The sequence below is a fragment of the Conger conger genome, chromosome 3 (assembly GCF_963514075.1).
Source record: "Conger conger chromosome 3, fConCon1.1, whole genome shotgun sequence".
Taxonomy (NCBI): Eukaryota; Metazoa; Chordata; class Actinopteri; order Anguilliformes; family Congridae; genus Conger; species Conger conger.
This window is the reverse complement of record NC_083762.1, coordinates 38,574,838-38,597,484: the sequence shown is the minus strand read 5'-3', so window position 1 is coordinate 38,597,484 and position 22,647 is coordinate 38,574,838. Positions and strand designations below refer to the sequence as shown.

At 40.5% G+C, this 22,647-nt stretch overlaps 1 protein-coding gene across 1 annotated transcript; it reads right to left on the bottom strand.

Annotated features, from left to right (window-relative positions):
• Positions 1-21,558, bottom strand: LOC133123833 (bile salt export pump-like). Its single transcript, XM_061234448.1, has 29 exons — positions 21,391-21,558; positions 21,069-21,154; positions 20,877-20,895; positions 20,763-20,792; positions 20,627-20,675; positions 20,297-20,541; positions 19,102-19,189; positions 18,855-18,988; positions 18,290-18,461; positions 18,052-18,176; positions 17,736-17,910; positions 16,700-16,813; positions 16,234-16,344; positions 15,825-15,950; positions 14,572-14,775; positions 14,312-14,482; positions 13,912-14,113; positions 13,621-13,702; positions 13,329-13,455; positions 12,556-12,720; positions 11,625-11,729; positions 10,524-10,685; positions 9,049-9,252; positions 7,255-7,496; positions 6,496-6,652; positions 5,672-5,869; positions 2,340-2,546; positions 1,760-1,906; positions 1-1,645 (listed from the first exon to the last, which is right to left on the bottom strand). Exons 2-29 carry the CDS (start codon positions 21,142-21,144, stop codon positions 1,445-1,447), a joined length of 4,038 nt encoding a protein of 1,345 aa, XP_061090432.1. The 5' UTR covers positions 21,145-21,154; positions 21,391-21,558; the 3' UTR covers positions 1-1,444.
• Between the last annotated feature and the right edge of the window lie 1,089 nt (positions 21,559-22,647).

The following is a 22,647-nucleotide window of genomic DNA, read 5'->3' as shown; positions in this document are numbered from 1 at the left end:
ATGTTCATGGAAGATATGTCTGGTGTAAGCATTTTGCACATGAAAATGAAACCTAGGAACGCTGAGAATTTACATGTAAGGCTATTGGAATTGCCTACTCAGGTTAGCGGTCTTGCTACTTAGTCTGCCAATATATAAAATTAGCAATAATTAATAGTTTGGCTTAAAAACCAGACACTTCATTGGGAATTATTCAGTCATACCTGGTGGCATCATGTGAGGCCTATTGTTGCATGATACCACTTTTCCATACAGAACAATTTGAAACTAGCTTGCCAATGTGTAGCTAAGAGGAACACAGGACAACACCAGTCTACTGTGAAGGAATCCATCCTCCCAATTTAATTTGTCAGTATCAGCTTATTGTAAACATAACAATGCAAATATGTTTATTGAAATGTAATAAATAAAACCCCAGCCACCTTAATCTGGAAATATAAACGAAATTACATTACTGTTAGTTATACTATGCATAACATAATTTAAAATCATGGATAGTCTCATATTAAGGGCTCCTTTCCAAAAGAGTTCAATGCAGCAGACGTTCCTCTTAGCTATTTCAGAAATGCATATTTGCACTTATTCTAACATGAAACAAGGTTTCATGGTTCTTTGAGGTACCAAGTGAATACAGCTCTCAGCATTGAACTACTGCTAATATTCCTGATTGTCAAACTCCGCAAACTGTTGACGAAGTGAAATGAAAAATAGCTGATATATTTAGGGCTATGTATGCTGTCAAGAAAATGTTTCACAAAGTAATGAAAAGGGATTATGAAACATGGCTGATCTTCTATTTCAAATGAGTTGAGCATAAATAATTCACAAAAGATACTTCTGTGTCAGTCTAGTATTCAAAACTGGTACTGAGAGTTTAAAATGTTACATTTCTGTAGAGTAGCAGGAAATGTGTCAAAAGTTGGGAATGGATTGAAGAGTTATGATGCAAATGGTAAGAAGAGGCATCCAGCAGTTGCCATGCTGCCAGTCATAGTGACACAGAAAATAATGTGAGATGGTTAGGATGAGACGCACAAACTTTTTGAGTCAGAAAAGTATTTCCCTGACCTATATGAGCAACTTCAAAGTTTTTCTGGTCTGGAAATGGCCCAGTTTCAGTCCTGTACTATATTCAGTTCAGACATTTCAATAAAAGTGGTTACAAATTATTATATTTCTGTACATCACAGATGTTGTAATGGTATTACATTTTCATTAAATAAAAATTATTTTTTTGTAATCAGGGTCCCCTTAAAATTAGGTCAATATGGTGGCACACAATATATTGTTTTCAATGAATACACTCTTTTATGAAATAAAACAGAATGTTTATAAAACATGTTAATGTGCACTGCTTTGCTAAAAAGCTTGGCCATATATGAATTGGTTCTGCTAGCCATGCTGGAGTAGCTCTGAGCAGCAGTGGCATTGGTACGGTTTGTTCTTAGCTGATGGGTGCTCCTGTTGTGACCAGTTTGTAATAAGCACCCTGAAGGCCCATGAGTTCATTGTGTGAGCCCTTCTCTATCACGAATCCTCGGGACATCACGGCGATGGTGTCGGAGTTCTGGATGGTGGAGAGGCGATGAGCGATAACGATGCATGTCCGACCCTCCCTCGCTTTGTCCAGAGCCTCCTGGACCGTCTGTCAGACAATAGGTTACACTTATTAGTGCCGCTACAAAGGTATAAGCACCTCACTTTGAGGGTACAAACTGGTGCTGCTGGACCGCTATCCAGGGCTTATGGCGATGGTTACCTTCTCGCTCTCCGTGTCGAGAGCAGAAGTGGCCTCGTCAAGCAGCAGGATGGTAGGGTTTCGGATAATGGCGCGTGCGATTGCGATGCGTTGCTTCTGCCCGCGGGAGAGCTGGGAACCCTGGGCGCCCACGTTAGTGTCATAACGCTGCATGTGAAATAAGAGCACACATAACATTTATACCTTTACTCACATTAGCTATTACATTAAAACTTTTTAAAAAGATTGTTTTACAACAATTCATGTAGTGTTGTAACACCAAAATATTACTTAGTGGACATAATGGTCAGCTATACTTCAACGTTTATTTTTACATGATTTGTTCATCGTAATAAGACTTATTTTAAAGTACACGACCAAGGCACTTTCTGCAGAAGAAGACAGAAAATTAAAAAAACACAACTGCAAGAATACATATACTGTACAGCAAGTCTGTGAGGACATCTGTGTACCAAATTATATGACAAATGCCACTATATTTGTGCAGTGACCTTCATATACATGCCATGTTTGAGTGTAGAGTATCAAATATATGTTCTGAAATCCAGATATGGTCATTGATGTAAAATGGCGGCTGTACCTCAGGCAGTGACATGACAAAGTCATGCAGTTGGGCTTTCTTTGCTGCATCAATTACATCATCCATGCTAACTTCTCGCAGGTTGTCCCCATACTTTATGTTTTCTGCAATGCTGCAGTCAAACAGTATGGGCTCCTGGGAGACAATCCCAATCTTTGAGCGCAGGAACTGTACGTTGACTTGGCTGGAGTCATGGCCATCAATCAGCTGTATTAATTACAAGTTCACCTCATGAGCTGGTACAGTGTAATGCCTTTATTTACATATGCAGGCCCATTCACAGACTGATGGTGCTGGGTTTTTGTGTTATGTTTTTTACACACTGTTCCCAAACATGAATTTAACATCACACATATGATAATTGAAAAAAATGTAACCCCTGAAGTCACCGGCACAGTGCAATTCTCAATCACTTTCATTTCAATGGTAACAAGATGGCAAAACAAGCGTTGGGGGACCACGCCTTTCCTGCATTTTGGAAAACCACATACTAGAATAAGGTAATGTCAGTGTGGTAATGTCAATGCATCATAGTTTCTAATTCTAAAAACGTGCTAACTCTGAAAAATGTTGATAGTATGTCCATTGTTTACTTAGAATTTTATGGTGCCCTGAAATCGGAGTACACTGCTGTAATTTCTACATGTATAAAAATGCCCTTTATTAAAATTTTCTTTATTGCAAATCTCAAATTGTGGAATGCAGAGGCAAATAAATAGATGATGGGTCTTTGTCCCAAACATTTTGGACTGCATGTTATTGAAGTGATGACTGAAAAGCATTTTAGCTCATGACATTACATTTCCAATATTTAACAGAAACGTAGCATTTATGCATGCCGAGACTGTTGCACTTCAGCAAAAATTTGTGAGATTTTATGCCAAAAAAGGTTGATGAATTTTTTTACAACAAAAAAAATATTGTGCGATGCCTACGTTTAAATAGAGGAGGACTTCCAAGGAGTCTTTCGTCTGGGTGAATATTTCTGAGAAAGACAGTGAAAAAACCCTCCACAATAGAGGACATTTTATATTGGTGAGCATCTAAATTCATTCTTAAAATATAAACATTTTTTATTATTCAATATGATTATAAATAAGGAGCCAGCCTGCTTTTGAATAATAAATAGCATTTTATTATTGCTATTTATGCAGAATGCAGACTTGTTGATGGGGGCTGGGAATTTGGCTAAAACTTCAATCAGTGGACCTCAATGAATATGTTTGAAAAAAAGATGTTATTGCCATTGCTATTTCATTTTTTTTAATGATCTTATTGACCTGTTGCTGTCTGAGGTCTTTTTGGTGATATTGTCATCAAATTTGTCCAGTGTTGTGGCTGTGGCTCCATTGTGTAAGTGTAATCTGTATCCACACCAAAAAAAAAGCTTCTGTAACTTTGTTTTTATTAATATTAACCATAATTCGGACCGCCATTTTCAAGCTTGTGTCAAGAAAATGGGTGATACTTAAGGGGTTAACAGGTCAAATTGGATAACTACCACTGATACAGTCAGGTCCATTAATATTGGGACATCGCCACAATTATCCTCTTTTTGGCTATATACACCACCACAATGGATTTGAAATTAAACAAACAAGATATGCTTTAACTGCATACTTTCAGCTTTAATTTGAGGGTATTTACATCCAAATCAGGTGAACGGTGTAGGAATTACAACAGTTTCTATATGTGCCTCCCTCTTTTTAAGGGACCAAAAGTAATGGGACAATTGGCTGCTCAGCTGTTCCATGGCCAGGTGTGTGTTATTCCCTCATTATCTCATTTACAAGGAGCAGGTAAAAGGTCTAGAGTTCATTTCAAGTGTGCTATCTGCATTTGGAATCTGTTGCTGTCAACTCTCAATATGAGATCCAAAGAGCTGTCATCAGTGAAGCAAGCCATCATTAGGCTGAAAAATCAAAACAAACCCATCAGAGAGATAGCAAAAACATTAGGTGTGGCCAAATCAACTGTTTGGAACATTCTTAAAAAGAAAGAACGCACCGGTGAGCTCAGCAACACCAAAAGACCCGGAAGACCACGGAAAACAACTGTGGTGGATGACAGAAGAATTCTTTCCCTGGTGAAGAAAAACCCCTTCACAACAGTTGGCCAGATCAAGAACACTCTCCAGGAGGTAGGTGTATGTGTGTCAAAGTCAACAATCAAGAGAAGACTTCACCAGAGTGAATACAGAGGGTTCACCACAAGATGTAAACCATTGGTGAGCCTCAAAAACAGGAAGACCAGATTAGAGTTTGCCAAACAACATCTAAAAAAAGCCTTTACAGTTCTGGAACAACAAACTATGGACAGATGAGACAAAGATCAACTTGTACCAGAATGATAAGAGAAGAGTATGGAGAAGGAAAGGAACTGCTCATGATCCAAAACATACCACCTCATCAGTGAAGCATGGTGGTGGTAGTGTCATGGTGTGGGCATGTATGGCTGCCAATGGAACTGGTTCCCTTGTATTTATTGATGATGTGACTGCTGACAAAAGCAGCAGGATGAATTCTGTGTTTCGGGCAATATTATCTGCTGATATTCAGCCAAATGCTTCAGAACTCATTGGACGGCGCTTCACAGTGCAGATGGACAATGACCCGAAGCATACTACAAAAGCAACCAAAGAGTTTTTTAAGGCAAGGAAGTGGAATGTTATGCAATGGCCAAGTCAATCACCTGACCTGAATCCGATTGAACATGCATTTCACTTGCTGAAGACAAAACTGAAGGGAAAATGCCCCAAGAACAAGCAGGAACTGAAGACAGTTGCAGTAGAGGCCTGGCAGAGCATCACCAGGGATGAAACCCAGTGTCTGGTGATGTCTATGCATTCCAGACTTCAGGCTGTAATTGACTGCAAAGGATTTGCAACCAAGTATCAAAAAGTGAAAGTTTGATTTATGATTGTTAGTTTGTCCCATTACTTTTGGTCCCTTAAAAAGTGGGAGGCACATATAGAAACTGTTGTAATTCCTACACCGTTCACCTGATTTGACTTTCAAATTAAAGCTGAAAGTCTGCAGTTAAAGTACATCTTGTTCGTTTCATTTCAAATCCATTGTGATGGTGTATAGAGCCAAAAAGATGAGAATTGTGTCGATGTCCCAATATTTATGGACCTGACTGTATGTAATACATTATAGAACAAAAGAAACTTGTAAAATCACATCGCATGCTAACATTACTGTGTATGTCATTGTAAACATGTTTCATAAGTAGCTTTGATTGAATAGGGCCGGTGTGGGTTCAGGATTTTGTTCCAACCAAGAAGTTACTCCTCAAAAACACAATGGTAAGAAATAAGGATAAGGACTGACCACTGTGCCATGGTCAGGGTCGTAGAATCTCTCTAGCAGCTGGACGCTGGTGCTCTTTCCACAGCCGCTGCTGCCCACAAATGCTAGAGTTTGGCCCGGCTTCACGGACACTGTCAGACCGTTCAGCACCTGGATGTCTGGGCGGGTCGGGTACGTGAACTTGCAGTCAATGAACTCCAGATTGCCTGTAAAATCAGACTGTTCAGGAGAGAGGGAGTAAAGTCATTATTGCATTATAAATTCTTAGGGAAAATCCATAAGGAATAAAATACACAGTGAATGAAAACTTTGACCCTGGGCATAATACCAGAATATTAATATTATAACTATGACAGTTTGTAAAATGTATCAATTCCTTAATACAGTACAGTAAGACAAAATAGTGGCAATAGTTTAACTTAGGAATACTCATCAGTACGCCGTTGTCCAATATGCACTGATAGTCTAGTTGAAGTTCAGCAGACATTAGAACTAGAGTGCAGTCCATAATAAATTACCATACTGCGGTCTGAACAATTCAAGGTATTTCTGCACACTAGAAAAATGCCTAAAGTCAAAGGTAGCTGTTGGATTAATATTTGTCCTCATATTACTTATATTAAAAACAGCAATACATATTCTTAAATGCCAGTAGCCTACCAGACACTGGTCAGTAAGCTAGCTGACTATCAGTTACTTGTTAGGGTGATGTTACCAGGTCAAAATTCAAAAACTATTTCCTGTCACAAATAAAACTTAGTGAAACTAAAAATGAATTCCATATTGAACCAAAGAAAGCCTTTTGCTGTTTGGTGCAGTCGGTATATAAAAATGGAAATCCTTACCCATTTTTCTCCCTCTTGACTGTAAACATTGATTTTGGATTTGCGGTCAAGTAGCTGGAAAAACCTGGCTGCTGATATCTTTGCTTTAGCGTAGTCAGGTGTATAGGAGGAAGCACGTCCTAGGGCTTGCCCACTAGTCACGATAGCGGAGATAACTCTGCACCAAACAAGATGTGGAACATATAGTATGAGTGCAGGCCCCTGAACAGCTTCAGTCACTTGCTCCAGAAGTGGCTCATGCTAACAGAAAGGAACTCTACTGCACTCAGAACAAAGCATTTGATGGATGCCACAGTACAGTTCTCTGTTGTTCCAAAAGTTTGCTACAACTGCACAGGTCTTGTGCCAGAAGACTGCCCATCTTGACGAGCTGGTACAGTAACGCTACAATTTCCAATAAATGTCTAACTCGCTGTGGAAAAGGCTTCCTTCAGAGAGAGTGTGTAATCACCTGCTTAATAGTCAGAGTGAGTTGGCTGGTACCCTCACGCTGACCATGACAGTTCTTGAATCGATTGTAGCATCATAAATCTGCCCTTCCATAAAATTTCCTACAGCTTGGTGGCCAGAACTGTAGATATCTTTCACAGTGGCATAGTTATTAAATATGTAAATACCGTCAAACTTACAGCCTCAACAGTTCTAGCCACCTCTTTCACAGTGGCATAGTTATTAAATTTGTGAATGCGAGTGCCGTCAAACTTACAGCCTCAACAGTTATAGCCACTAACTGACATTGAGCAAAGTAAACAGACTCACCTGAACACGATGCTGAAGTGGAGCCCCTCTTGTTCCACTAAATATCCTCCAAACCTATAGGAGGCAGCATTGGCCAGGAAGATCACACACTGGGCAAAGCCAAAACAGGCACCATACACATTGGCCTTTTTCAACGCTGCCTTGTAGGGAGCTTCCACCTGGACATCAAACTTTTCCACAAACTCTTTCTCTTTCCCCAGGCCAGCGATGGTGCGGATATTATTCAGCGCCTCACCAGAAATCTACAACATAAAACAATGTTTTTTGTTTATTAGAAAATTGATACAGCATATTGAATAAATCTGTCAGCCAGTAAACACGCACTCACATTTTTAATAGAGACACCCTGTTTATGTCCCTGTGTCACATTGGGCATTACTAAAATAGCACACAACACAACATTTAAAAACGCTGTATTCCAGTTTGAAAATGGTGTACAGCACAAATATAAATATAGTGTCAAAAATACCATCTCGCTATTTCTGATTTGGTTCATTTTAGGCTGGTGGGATGCAAGTAAATTTAGAAAATCAATTCTGGGAACTTGTACAGTGACCTCAATGTTGGCCTGTGTGGTGTAGCTCAAGGCAATGACGCAATGACAGATTGTCACAAGAAAAGCAGCTGAATATAGCAATTACACCTACTTATTCACCCACAAGCTGTCAGGCAATGAACTGGGCTCACATTTAGTTCCAAAAGGAAAGCAGACAGTCTGCCCACCTTTCATTTGTTTGCTTTATGAGTTAAAGGTTAACCGTGAATGATTCACAGCTCAGGACGGTGAGGGGACTGAACAGCTATTTGTGTGGGGGGGATGCGGTGTGAGAGTGGCTCACCTTATGGATGGTGCCACACAGGGACAGACTGGGCATGAAAAATGGCCCTGGACTTTTCGGTCAGCCTGGCTCACAAAAACCCGCCCAGCGATAGGCGTCACCAGTACCCATACAGCCAAGGCCACACTACACTAAACTGCAAAAGAACAACAGCTGTCTAGGAAATATATGATCAATATTTATAATATAGTTTTTGTTTGTTCATTAAATACTAGCCCCGTGTTCACACTATGAGCGACTTGGTTGACTGGTTGCACAAGTGTACTAAGCTGAGGGAGGGCCTTCCCATTGTTTCCCTGTTGTGATCTCATGCAGCTACACATTATCTGTTGAAATGAAGATAGGCAATACTCAATATAAATTATTGTTCAAGTTTCTGTAGTTGTGCAATGAGACTGATACAGTCTATAATTTAGTGTATAATTTATAGAGTGTATAATTTATATTGTAAATGTTATATTGTGTATAGGGAGGTGAAGCGGATGTTTCCGGAATGATACTTCTAGTGTACTGCTCCCTTTTAAACAGAGCGGCAAAAGCTGAGTATAAGCAAACAACGTAACGTTGAAGTCTGGGTTCAAAGTGTGTGTTTCATGGTTTAAACACATAGCTATATGCTATGAATATGATGGGATTTAAATCGGAAAAAGGCCTGTTTTGTGTTTTTAGATTGCCGAGATAGCCCAAATTACCAATGAACTGAGTCATGTCGCAAAAGGGAACCATGCAAACACAGTTTTCAGGGGAAATAATAGAGACGAGCCTATCAGATTTGAGGAAACCACGCCCCCCCTCCCCCCAGTAGTGGGCCGGCAGCCCTCTTGCCTGGGCCAATCAAAGCCACACAGCACTTGGTTAATTAGCAATTTAAATGAATTGTTAGTTAAATGAATCCTTTTCAGAAGTTGGGCATCACCCTATACATACAGCTTTGCTTTCTGCATTGTGAGTTTACCTGTCCCGCGGCCTCCATGGCTTCCTTGTCCAGCTTGGCGAATCCTGTGAGCATCCTCGCCTGAAATCCCCCGGAGAGTGCCAAGAAGGGCAGAAAACACATGATGACAAGACTGAGCTGCCAGCTGAAGTAGAAGGCGATGATGATTGCCACTCCGATGTTTGTCAGAGAGTTGACGATCATGCCTATCTGAGAGCCGGTGGCCTGCAAGCACAGTACAGCACATGATGTTACTGCGTATGTCAAGAGCACAAGGTAGGAGGGGCAGGGTAAGGACAAATGGCTTTCAGGCCTGAGAACACTTCCGACATCTCTGGGTCTGTTTCCTGTGATGACACATAGTCATGGAATATTCATTCACCATGTGTTGGTCAGTGGACGCTAAACAGGGGTTCAAGCCCGGGCTCACATATTTTACAACTGCGGGGAAAACGATACTCGACAGTATTTGATAAATGGTTCTTGATCTTTATACAGCTTGACTGGTTGGTCATCCCTTACTTGCGTAGGCTACAACACTGGTACATTTTAATTTATAAGATTGTTTCAGGCAAATTCCTTACATACTTAAGTCGTAAGTTTTTATCTGTGCAAAGCAGTCATGAGCTTGCACAAATGGCTTCAGTTCAAGGTCCCCTCTTTTCCTACAGAGGATGGAAGAGCATGCTTGTCCTACAGTGGTCCTTGGTCCTGGAACGAGCTGCAGGCTAAACTCAAACTTGATTCTTTTATTTCATTAAACGATTTTGAATTAAGAATAATGGATGTTCTCACAGTTAGCTGCAATTATTTTAAGTAACACTGATGTGTTCATTTCACCGCCATGTGCTATGTTGTCATACTGTGTGTATTGTAATGCACTTGGAATTATATATACAGGTGCATCTCAAAAAATGTGAATGTTGTGGAAAAGTTCCTTTTTTTCCATAATTTAATTCAAAAAGTGAAGCTTTCATATTTTCTAGATTCATTACACATGAAGTGAAATATTTCAAGCCTTTTTTTGTTTTAATCTTGATGGGCATGGCTTACTGTAAAAATCCAGTATCTCAAAATATTAGAATATTACATAAGACCAATCAAAAAAGGATTTATAATTTGGAAATGTCAACCTTCTTAAAAGTATGTTGATTTATGCACTCAGTACTTGGTCAATACTGAGTCGGGCAATCATGGGGAAGATGTTAAGATTGGTCATATATATGTCATACCGGCAGTATGGTTTACGGTAGTTCTGGAATGTGTCGGGTGTTGAGGTTATGGATGTAAAGCTGTTAAACAGAAAGCCCAGTCCAAGTTTTGTCTGTAACCCACATGTTCTGCTGAATTTTTTGCATTGAACTGTAAAGTGCACATTATATTTGAGGTGAAGGTCCTCAGCTACAGTCCCTGATCTAGGTGATTGTATGTGAGTATTCAAAATGGGCTGAGCTAGACTGAGAGCCTAAGAAGTGGTTTCCCTAGGAGACACTCACCCCTTGGACCTGGGAGGCGTCAGTGGCCAAACGTGTGGTCAGGGCCCCGGCGCTGTTCCTGTGGTCGTCAAACCAGCCGATCTCCTGGCCCAGCATGGCGTGGAACCCCAGCCGTCTCAGCCTTCGGGTCAGCAGCTCCCCAGACTTGGAGAAGGAATAGCCCTGGAAGACAGTGCAGTTTCCTTTTCATTTGGTTTATAGACTGCTTATGCAGTGAATCATATATGCAGCACATATCTGTGCTGCTCTATGGACTGTAAATATTTCAAATTGCAACCTTAGCAGAAGCAGGCAAGCCAGAGTGACTTGGAATGAGAGACCGTCCCAATCTAGCCTGATAGTCATTCCAACGAATATTGTCACAGGTAGTTAACACAAGAATTGACATATGGAAGTGGCATCCACTTGAAGATATTTGTTCCTTGAAGACTGAATCCTGACTGCCAGTGCCAACTGAGACTCACATGTACAAAATGCCCAAGGGCGGAGAGTGGTTAAATTTACAGCTCATCTCCCTCCCTCATAACACAAGACTGACTCCTCTGGGCAATCTGCTTGCACCAACCACGCCTCAAATGCAGCCTTCTCACACAAAGACTGCACAGTTGGTGGGCTAAGCACTGAAAATCTGCAATGCATCTGCTTTGAGGGAAAAGCATACTATGCAACTCTTTTGGGAATGTTTCTTTTATGGAATGTCCCTAATTGGAGATGAAAGAAAAAATGGGGATAAATGATGATCCAAAATATATATATTGTTTGTATTTCTTTCTGAATTCTTTTAAATAAGAACTTTATTCTCATGGCCTCATTGAGAGGAGCTGGTTGAGGTGGTTTGGGCATCTGATGAGGATGCCTTCTGGGTGCCTCCTATTGGAGGTGGTCCAGCAATGTCTACCTGGGAGGGGACCCAGGGATGGGAGGGATTATACATCCCAGCTGGCCTAAGCGGAGACTAAGCAGTTAGAAGATGGACGGATGGATTCTTTGGTCAATTCTGGGCCATTGGCAACATTTGTGAAGTTGTGGATTCATGCTAATCTTTTCAGTAGATCAAATTATGCTCCTCTTTTATTAAGCTGAGGCCAGGGGTGCATGTACCTGTAGAATTTGAGTGAAAAATGAAACCACTCCGATGAGTACAAACAACACGCAGATTCCGTTTATTTCCTCTCTCTGGGCAACTGGATCGGTCATTGCGAAAGTCTGCAAAAATAAAGGGGGGCGCATTATAAAATGTTTTCACACATGTACAGTAGGCTCCAGTAATAAAAATGGAGAAAAAAGGCTGCATATAATGACACAGATAATAATCTATATGTTATGTTCAAATATTTTATTTCAATACATTTCCTCTCATGTTTCAATGTTTTACGTTTTTGGTTTAAATTATTGCCACCCATAACAATTATTGTGAATAAAATCAGTGAAATTTTCAATAAAATGTAATTTAATTTAATTTACTTAATATCAACTATTGTTTGTCATTCCCTCACTTCTGGTAACACTAGCGAAAATAAATTAGGTAAAAAGCATGTAATTTTTCATCCATCAGCACGGGAAAAGCCAAAGAACTGTCAATTCATAAGAGATGGATGGTAATCAACCGTCATAAGTAATGGTAATGGGTAAAAACAAAATGTAAAGGGTTAAAATACCACTTAACTCTGTGAGGGCAAAAATAAAAGGCTGTAAAGAACACAGTTTAAGAATTGCATAGACTGGTTGCATAATATGTCCTAAACATTATGGTGCACTGGAATGGGAGGCTATGTATAAAAAGTGCTGTAATTTCTGCAAAGTGAAACCAAAGTGTATCCAGTACCCTTAAATAAAAGCTGAGAATTTGTACTTTAACCATACGTTACTTGTTTGATTACAAATCTACAATTGTGGAGTCCAGAGCCTAATCAAGCCATTATCATCACGGAGCTCACTGCACATGTCAATACACACTTATGCAGAGATACGGCATGCTAATATAACATGTTTTTATAGTGTAGTACACACCATTTACATCCAAGCAACTCACCCCAAGAATCTGGCTGAACAATAATGAATAGAGGGGGTTGACTCCGCCATTCACAGCAGCGCCTATGGAGCCAAATACCATGTAAGGCCATTCTGGAGCATTGTATTTCAGGATGCGGGTCACAGGCGCAGGCTCTATACCATCCTGATCCTCTGGTATGGGGTTCTGAGATCAGACACACACACGTCATGAGACCTACGTGCAACCTCTGAACAATAACCTTTGAGTAAGTTGGGAGAACTCGGGATTATATATATAAAATCACAGACGCGGTTATTCTTCACTGCAATAATTGATTATTTTAAAAGCAAGCTCAGTTTTGGTCAAGCTGTCATGCTTCATTGTTTTTGCTACATTTTACAGGACAGAAATCCAATAAACGTATTGGTGCTGTTGACTTTCGAAGTGATGGAACGTGATTTAATGTTATTCCTATTAATCACTTTTCTAAGAACTGAAGACATTGCTCTGCTCATAACACAAAATAATCATTTTAATGAAGATTACTGAAGTAACTGATGGTGTTCCCAATATGTTCTCAAAATATTTGACTGACATTCAGGGTTTTAATAACAGTGTCTTTGTTTACTCCATTTATTTAACTGATGTGAAATGCTTTGAAGCCAATTATGTCCCTTATTAAGTTAAGATGTCTTTGTTGCAAAAGCTACAAAGTCAATATGACGCACAAACAAAGGCCCTGTAAAAAAAAATGGTTTGCATTGATAATAATGGGAAAAGTGAACCTGGCGGTTCCCACACACTCCACTGACCAGTTTCTCCATCTCGCTTTTGACTGCAGAGTCACTGTAAGGCCTTGCCGGCTCGCCAGTAATAGACATTGAAGCCTCGGGTAACACATTTGACAGCTGCGACCTTGACCTTTGGCGGATAGAAGCTCTGTACGAAGATTAACATTGTTTTAGTGATATGTCCCTGGTGCATTGACATTTTTTAAATAAAGTTAAAAACATTTGAGTGGCCAGCGGAAAACCACCCAAGATGCTTCAGTGTTTCCTGTACATGTGCCACTCATCCTCAGTTCTTTATAAGGAACATACATACCTTAAACTAGCCCGATAACTCCCAGACTCGAATGCACTCTTTTTCTCTGGGTCCACTTCTGCCAATTCTTTCTCCTCAGCCACTAGACAAAGTGAGGACGTAGTAAGTCACAGACAGCAAGAGACCGATAAGAGAAAAAATGAGCAAGATGTAGGGAAGAGTCAAACCGTGTAAAATTTAGAAAAATGTGATAGCCAAGAGAGAAAACTCAAGAGTGCTGTGCATATTGAAGGTGCTATATTACATTCTGTTCACAGGATGTTTTAGGAAGATAAACAAGTAGGGACTCACTTTCCCTAGCCTTCTCATTGAGAGCCTTGTCACCCTGGCTCTGCAGGGTAACCAGAGTGAAGTAGACCCCCTTCCTGTCCAAGAGCTCCTCGTGTCTGCCTTTCTCCACCGCACGACCATGCTCAAAGCCCACAATGACGTCTGCGTTCTTTATCGTAGACAATCGGTGGGCTATTGTGATGGTGGTACGTCCCATCCTCACCTTCAGAAGATCCGCAATGTTATTCGACTCAGCTGAACCAATAAAATTGACTTCTTCACAAAGTCTTTAGCATTTAAGTGTAGCATTTAATGAAAGAAGCCTTGACATGAGGTAGAATGGCTTTTCAACATAGTCATGAAAACCTGTAAATCAACCTGTCCACATTGCTGTACTGAACACACAAGGAGCAGCACTCACCTTATCTAGCGCCTCCTGTACCATGGCCTCACTCTCGTTGTCCAGGGCAGAGGTGGCCATGTCCAGCAGTAAAATCCTGGGGTTCCGGACCAGGGCTCGAGCGATGGCTATCCTCTGCTTCTGTCCTCCACTCATCTGACCCCCTCCCTCCCCCACTAGGGTCTCGAATTTCTGTTTAACCAAAGATGAGACAGTTTGGCGACAGATACCTTTACATATTATCTCAGAGGCTGTGTCTGCTTTCATAGTGTCTCTTATACCTGGGGCAGATCCATAATGAAGTTGTAGGCATTGGCCTCCTTAGTTGCCTTCACAATGTCCTCCATGGACACGCCTGGCCTGCCGTAGCGGATGTTCTCGGCGATGGTGGTAGCGAACAGCACGGGCTCCTGCTCCACGATACCGATCAGAGAGCGGAGCCACTGGATGTTCAGTCCCCGGATATCATGGCCGTCTAGGGTCACCTGTGCAGAGGTTACAGTTGTGATTGAGTGAGACAATTAGATTGTTTCAGTGTATTAATTGCAATTTACCTCACAGGGAGAGTGGATTGTAGGCACAATGGCTAATGAAGGCATTATGACCTTGTATACAGAATGCAGTCGGGACACTTAACACACTGCAGGGAAAAGCTAATTTAGCGTACTCTGCCTGTTGGAGGCTACCACTCAATATACAGGGCAGTCTGTAAGTATTTGGACAGTGATTTCTGTTCTTTTGGCTCTGCACTCCAGCAAATTGGATTTGAAGTGAAACAATGAATATAAAGTTAAAGTGCAGACTGTCACCGTTGCTGTAAAAAAGTAATTGGACAGTTGACTTCTCAGCTGTTTCTGATTAGTCAGGTGTAGTCAATTGCTTCCTTAGTGCCGATATAAGAAAGCTTTCAGTTTCTAGTTTTGATAGGCTTTGATAGGCCTAGAGACTGAGGAATAAGACAAAAAAATGATAGGAAGATCATTAAGAAAAATAGAGCATTGGTGTGCTCAGTATTTGCAAAGGGGCTGGTAGGCCCAGGAATACTCTTGCCATTATGAAGAAAACCCCCCCAGTGCTCTTTCCGCTTAATGATGTTCCAAACAGTTTGTTTCGGTAGGCCTCTATGTCTGACAGTTTTTTTTCTTATTTCTCAGTATCATAATGGCGTCCTTGACTGTCACTGGCGCAACTCTGGTCCACATAAATGCGAATACTCCAAAGGCAATCAAAAGCCTAGAATCAACACTCGATACTGAACGTTTACTTATACCTGCACAAAAGAATCAAAGCAAATCTAATTCCTATATGGTTCAGCCGAAATGGAAGCCATCAGTACTTACATTTTTTCAGTACTTTAATTACTTTTCATTTCAAATTCAATGTGCTCGAGTACAGAGCCAAAATAACTTAAATTCTACCACTGTCCAAATACTTTTGGACTGCACTACAGTATATGTTTCCAATAAAACGAGGAATGGCTAAAAATTCTGCATGTTCAGAGCATGATTTTTATCCCTGTGCTGCTGTCACTTGCCATGCCCTCCTTTGGATCATAGAAACGCTGTATGAGCTGAACAGCAGTACTTTTCCCAGCACCACTTGCTCCAACAAAAGCTGTCGTCTCCCCGGACTTCACAGAAACACTCAGTTGGTCAAGAATCTGTCAAAGCACAGCATTACATCAACTTAGGCAGCTTTACATCACTGTAGTACAACAATAATACAATGCTCACACGTTTTAATGTGGTTGTTAATGATAGAGATGGATATAAAATGTGGTGGAAATTATTATGTGAATGCCTTACAGAATTACGATATGCACTGCAGCTTCCAAATCTTGTGAAATAATGTGCTCATAGTTTCATATTTTTCAGGTACAGGTAAATGGAATATGAAAAAAAAAAAAAAAGTATTATAACATATTAAACATCCAAAAGCACAACCTTGACTTCAGGTCTTGAAGGGTAGTAGAAGTTAACATTATGAAACTCAATGTCTCCTTTGACTCTGTCCAGTTTGTAGCCAGCTTCTGACATGCAGTCGATCGCTGGCTCCTGCACATATATGATAAATACACTGTTACATCAATGATCTTATGATTACTGCCTCACATGCCATTACTGACAGGGACACAGGCACTGCTGCAGCAAAGACCATAAACACTTATAGCCCAGAGGCCTTATACACTCACAATCAAGGGCTTGCATAAGTATAGAGAATAATGACAGTATGAGAAAAAGTATTTTGCACATTCACACCCAAAAATACACTCATATTGAAGACACAGGAAGCAGTTATTACGCATATGTATGTTCATTATGTATAACACCTTTCAGCACTGTTTGAGACTTTCCCTCGCAAATTCCAACAAATTTAATACTTAAAATGATAAGAAACACAAACACTCACTCTTTCAATTGTCTCAAAAATAAGAGTAGCTGCTCCTCTTCCTGAGGCGAAGGCCTCCAGACATGGAGAAGCTTGTCCAAGGCTCAGGGCTGCTATCAGTACACCAAAAAACACCTGGAGCCAGAGTTAAACGCTTGCTTTCAAAACATGACCAAACTGTACAGGGAACACACCAAGCTCTTAACACTTTAACTGTATGATTGATCACAGGTATTCTAATTATTGAGAAGTGCTGTGGATATCATATATTGTAGAATCCTATCAAGAGTATGTAGAGCAACTGACTCTGTCAACTGATTCATTTACAAATCCACTTATGTGGCTGGGGGTTCAATTCCCTGCCATGGAACACTTTGTTCTGTGGTCCTGTTTATCTGTAACCCCCTCTACTATCCTCCAGTTTAATCTTTATATTATGTTTGGGGTCTTTGCTTGGGCACTTTCCCATACGTACATCTGCCAAACTTTCACTTACTGTATCTTAGGCTCTAAAATTACGTATTTCTCACAAATATTATGGATAAAAGGCTCTCATTTGGGAGACAATAAGAAGGTGACACCCAAAGTGTAAAAAAATGCAGGTTTAATAAAGTGTAAAATTCACAGGAATGGTGGACTATCTGCTTTAGAAATAAGGCATTGTCTAAAGGCAGAAATGTGTATGACTAATGGTCACAACAGTAAGGACAATCAATAAGCAACTTGTGCAGCTGGTACACTAACAGTACCCAATAGTACTTTAAATTGTTTTTTTAAATTGTTATTTTATTTTTTTAATTTTTTTTATTTTAAAGGCTGACAAAGGTGTTGACCAATTCGACATGGTTTTACTGGTTGACTAGTTCTTACCAGCTCCCAGCTTGACATGGTTCAGCTCAGACTATGTTTTGAAACAGCTGGTAGCTGGTTGACAAGCTACCAGCTCAGACAACCTACCAGCACTAGCTGGTTGACCAGCTCATACGCCAATAGATGGTTACATAGCTGGGTTTTACAGCAGGGTAAATGATTCAGCATGCAATGTCAAAACTAGTACCTGCAGCAGGGTTCCTGGGGTGTACTCCACTGTGTCTAACACCAGAGTGGAGCCATACCAGAAGGCCAGGCCATAGCAGAGGAAGATGATGAGCCACAAATACCCTGTGAAGAACCCCATGATGATCCCCTTGCGGATCCCCCATTGCTGGGCAGAGATGAGATTCTTGTCATACCTGTCGGATCAAGCAAGGGCAAATAGAAATGGACGTGGACGTTGGAGCTCTATCACTACACTGGGGCCTCCATGTCACCACTGTTACCAAGGTCTTCCCACCACCATACATGAGATCCATTTGTTTAAGCCTCCTCCTCACCTTTCCACTTCCTTCATTTCCCCTCCAAAAGCTGCCACGGTTCTGATGGAGGACAGCACCTCATCTGCCACGGCCCCCGCCTTGGCGTAGGCTAGCAGCTCCCGCCCCGTTAGCTTGGCCACAAACTACGGAAAGACACTGGGCTTATCGGCGGGGTAAAACTCCAAACTGACTGTCAGTGTGGCTTGCTCGACCTCTGAAATTTACAGGCAGCGAAACATCGGTGGTTGAGCCTTACCAAAGCCATGAGCGCAGCTCCCACTCCGATCAGCGGGCTGGCCGCAATCATGACCAGCGTGAGCTTCCAGCCTTTCACAAAGCCCAGCAAGAAGCCACAGACAAAAGTGGTGAAACGCTGGATGAAGATGCCCACTTGGTCAGCAATGGCATCTTGGATCTTGTTGATGTCACTGCAAAAGGCATGGATGAGGTCAGGCAGAACCAGGACAATATTTTCCCATTTCATTCTTCAGAGAAGCAGCAGCAGACAAGAAAAAACAATTCATCATTTCATGTTTTTAATATTCACGACATTTGTCAAAATACTGTATCTAACTGGATGATAAATTGACCGAGGGTAGTCATATATTGCCTTTTATTTCAGGGCAGTGAGATCAAAGATAGCTGGGTTGGACTCGTTATACTGAAATGGCTCTATGGTTTTAGCTGGTGCAATGTGTAATAGTTTGTTATGGTTGGCTAACCAGATGGAATAAAGATCAGAGAATCATGGATCACCATTAGTCTGTGTTCATTACATGATAAAGTTGAGCTGCGTAGTGCTGAAGAATTTATGCGCTTACTCTGACATCCTGGTGTTCAACTCTCCCACTGAGTTACAGTCAAACCAACCGATCTCCATCCTCATTACTTTTCGGAAATATGCCTTCCGGATTATCTGGATCTGACATGCTGCTGATGTCACCCATAGGGAGATCTGGGAAAACCAATCTCATATTAGAAATTACTTTACAATAGTGTATGTGTGTGTACCTGTATATTTTATTTGATTTAGGATATCAAATATCAAAAACACACATAATCCGTTACCTGGAGGTATCCCATGATAAAAACAGATAGTCCAATGCCAACATAGTAGAAGGCGAAGTTGGTCATTTGATCCTCAATTTTCATGAACCTGCCATTTAAGCAACACATATTGAAAACTTGCAATATATGTGTAAAATTGGCATGTTCCACCAGATTTTGCTATATTAATCAAAATATACCATGAACACTGTACTGCTCTTCACATCATTCGTGAAAAACAACACTATGCAAAATTACAAAACTAGGGTGTTTCATAATGCAAGGGGCGCTTTAAAAGCATCATTCATTTTTGGAAAGACCACTCATAGAGAAGCAATATACATCTTTAAGATAAAGAGATGCCGTTTGACTGCTCCCCTGTTGCTTTCTACCCAAACAAAATTTCCTACAGGCACAAATCAGTGGGTTGTACAATCATGGCATACTTATTCATGCCATTTTCAAATAGGAATATCAAAATATTGGAAATGCATATTTGTAGGGGGGAATATTTGTAAGGGGTAAATAACAGCCATCTAGAAGCACTACTCAGTTAGCATCCTAACTGGGATGCTGGTGTAGTCTTCTATGTATGGTACACTACACCTCCATCCAGGAGAGTGTTTTTTATCTGTTGGGCCGTTGTCAGGGGGGTTTTCTTTACCATAGAGAGTATTCTCTGGTCATCTACTACTGTGGTCTTCCTCGATCTACCTTATTTTTTTACATAATTCAATTCACCAGTTGTTGTTTTTCTTGTTAATAATGAACCAAATTGTTGACTTGGGCATGACATTTTGCAATGTTTTCATTTCTGAGATTTTAATTTCTGAGCAACAATCTCCAAAGGTAACTGCGAAGTCTAGAATCAAGATTAGACTGCTTTCTTATGCATTCACTCAAGACACAAATGAATACACCTGCCTAATGAAACACATCTGTGAAGCCGTTTCAAAAAATTATTGTAGTACCTTAAAATGGGGGGACCATGTACAAAAGGTAAAGTCATTTCTAAAAAGTTAATTCGATATGGATAAAAATACCCTCAAATTAAAGCTGACAGTCTGCACTACAACCTCATTTAATGGTATCCTTTCAAACTCAAAGTACTAGAGTACAGAACCAAAAAAATTAAAAAAATGTGTCTCTGTCCAATGACTTATGGTGCTCACTGTAGCTATGTTGAATAATGCCAGTATATGGAGAACTGTCTTACCCACAAGGTGTTGTCATATTAAGCTCAAAGTTCTCTTCTGCGGACAGGTTCTTCCATTGGATGGTATTATTGATGCAAGCCTTGTTGGGGTCTGTGAGTTCCTGGAGCTCCATGTCGTAATCGATGAACGCGTCCGTCAACAACCCAAACACAAGCAGCATAAGCGGTTGTGCAGAGCCATGCACCAGGGCGCATATACTCCCTCCAATCATCATGAGGATCTCATGGCCAGTGGCGAAGCGAAACTGGGCAGTCACATGAAAAACATGGTGAAAACACTGCATGATAAGCTGTGCTTTCCACCAAACAACTGGAGGGAAATGCGCTTACCAGCTGGAAGAAGCCTATTCTGATGGCTCCCTCGTCCTTTTTCTTGCTCCTTAAATGATTGGAAAAATAAGTGGGTACAGCATGCAGACAATGAACAAATGAACTGTGTATCTGAGTAGGCCTAATTATTACTTACGCATTCTCTTCTTTTGGGGATGACATTGTCCTGTGCAGCAAGACAAAGACAATAGATGCATTTTCTTTTTTTTAAAGAAACATTTGGATTATTTTTAAATGTGAATGTACTTACATGTATACATCGGTTTTGTCTGTAGAGAAAATAAAACAAACAATATAGATCATTAGTTTAACATAAAAGTTACCCTGATTAATTAATTTGTTATGGTGACGTTTTTTTCTGAATTCTTAAGAACCAACATGGTGGAAAGTGGCACAACAAGAACCAGCTGCAAAAGCACATAACTTGAGTGAATTATGTTACCTGTATCTGAAGATTCATAACCATTGTTTTCCAATCCAAGCTTTTTAATGCTGTGCAATTTCACTGATCCAGACATTGTGCCTTAACTGGATAATTTTTTTGGGAAAAGGAACATCTTTTAAGAACTCCTTCAACAATGAGAAGCTTTACATCACACTGTTATTTCAATAACCCGTGACTCAAAACCTGAAGAGAAGGAATTACGGCCATTATGGAATTTTCATAACAAAACTACATTTCAAAGAACCATTAAGAATGAATACAACCATAAAGAAGGAACGTATGTTTTATTTCACTCCCAAAACATACACAAATTACTTACCAAACAGTTATAGCCACCAAAGAACAATTTTGACACAAAACAAAATAAAAAGCAATCTGTGTTTTGACTTAGTCCTTCAAGTTACAATCCAGTTCTTGTCCAGGAATCAAAACAAAATAATATCCCTCCTGTAGGCTATGATAAAGGGTTCAGCTTGTAGCAGCTGAGCTGCTGGTGCTGCACGTGATTACTGTGTCGCACTGGCACATTTGGCCGGACTATATATGCAGAGGTAACTGTCCTGTCGGTTTGTGCTGCTAAAGGGTCAACGACCCAACTATTCAAAGAATGGAGAGAGAGAGAAAATATTTGGAAAATCTGCATGTGGCATCTGTGCATGTGTGTCAAATAAGCAGGTGGATGTAGTAGGCCATAGCTTTATTACCGTGCTGTAACATCCAGCTATGCCAACTTGACCAGCTTGAAAACTGAGCTGGTCAAGCTGGGTATGAACTGGTCAACCAGCATGGCCAAGATGGTCATGAAGCTGGTCTAGCTGGGTATGAGCTGGTAGCTCGCATGTAGTGCTGGTAGCTTGTTTGAGCTGGTAGCTGGTCAACCAGTTTAATGAAAAACATTCTAATCACAAATTATACTTGTGATCTTACACCTTAAAGGGTTACACCACATACATGTAATGACAGTTCTGAGTTTGTTCCTATCCATAGTTTGGAATAAAGCCCAGAGCACAGTAACAAAGTTCAATATCCCAGTGACAAGTATTTAACCCACTTTATTGAAGCTTTGTTTTTATAATGTTTTATAGTTTTGTATTTAAATTGTACTTTGTGTTGTATATCCTGTCTCCATGCATCCTTAGGTACCCTGTAGTCCTGGGGCTATTGGACCAAATCCGCTCGCAAAATAGATTCCTAATCTCAGTTGGACTTGGCAGAAAGGTAAAAAAAAACAATAGCATTTTAGTCTGCTCTTAGGCACACTCTTGTTTCATGTTGTTATATGTATACGTTTGTTTTTTCCATTTTACTACCAATGGATACATTTCAAATTGACCACTTTGCAGCAACTAGTTAGGTATAATTGTTTTGGCTTTGGCTGCACCCATTACTGCCGTCTAGATAATCATAACAAACACAGGCCATTCAGCCCAGCAATGCTCACATTTTCCTACCACTAAGTGTACCTACTGCTTAGTTTGCCGAAAAGCTAAATAGTTTCTAACAGTATATGAAGCCTGGTCTTGAAAAACCCCTTGTGTTTCTACCTCCATGACATATCCTGCCAAGCTGTTCCAAA

Excerpts from the sequence above, each read along its gene's own strand:
- LOC133123833 (XM_061234448.1), bottom strand. The coding sequence starts at position 21,144 with ATGTCTGGATCAGTGAAATTGCACAGCATTAAAAAGCTTGGATTGGAA. Across the intron at positions 16,345-16,699 it reads TTTTTGAGACAATTGAAAGA|GAGCCAGCGATCGACTGCAT; the intron begins GTGAGTGTTTGT and ends ATATATGTGCAG. Across the intron at positions 15,951-16,233 it reads CTTCAAGACCTGAAGTCAAG|ATTCTTGACCAACTGAGTGT; the intron begins GTTGTGCTTTTG and ends GTGCTTTGACAG.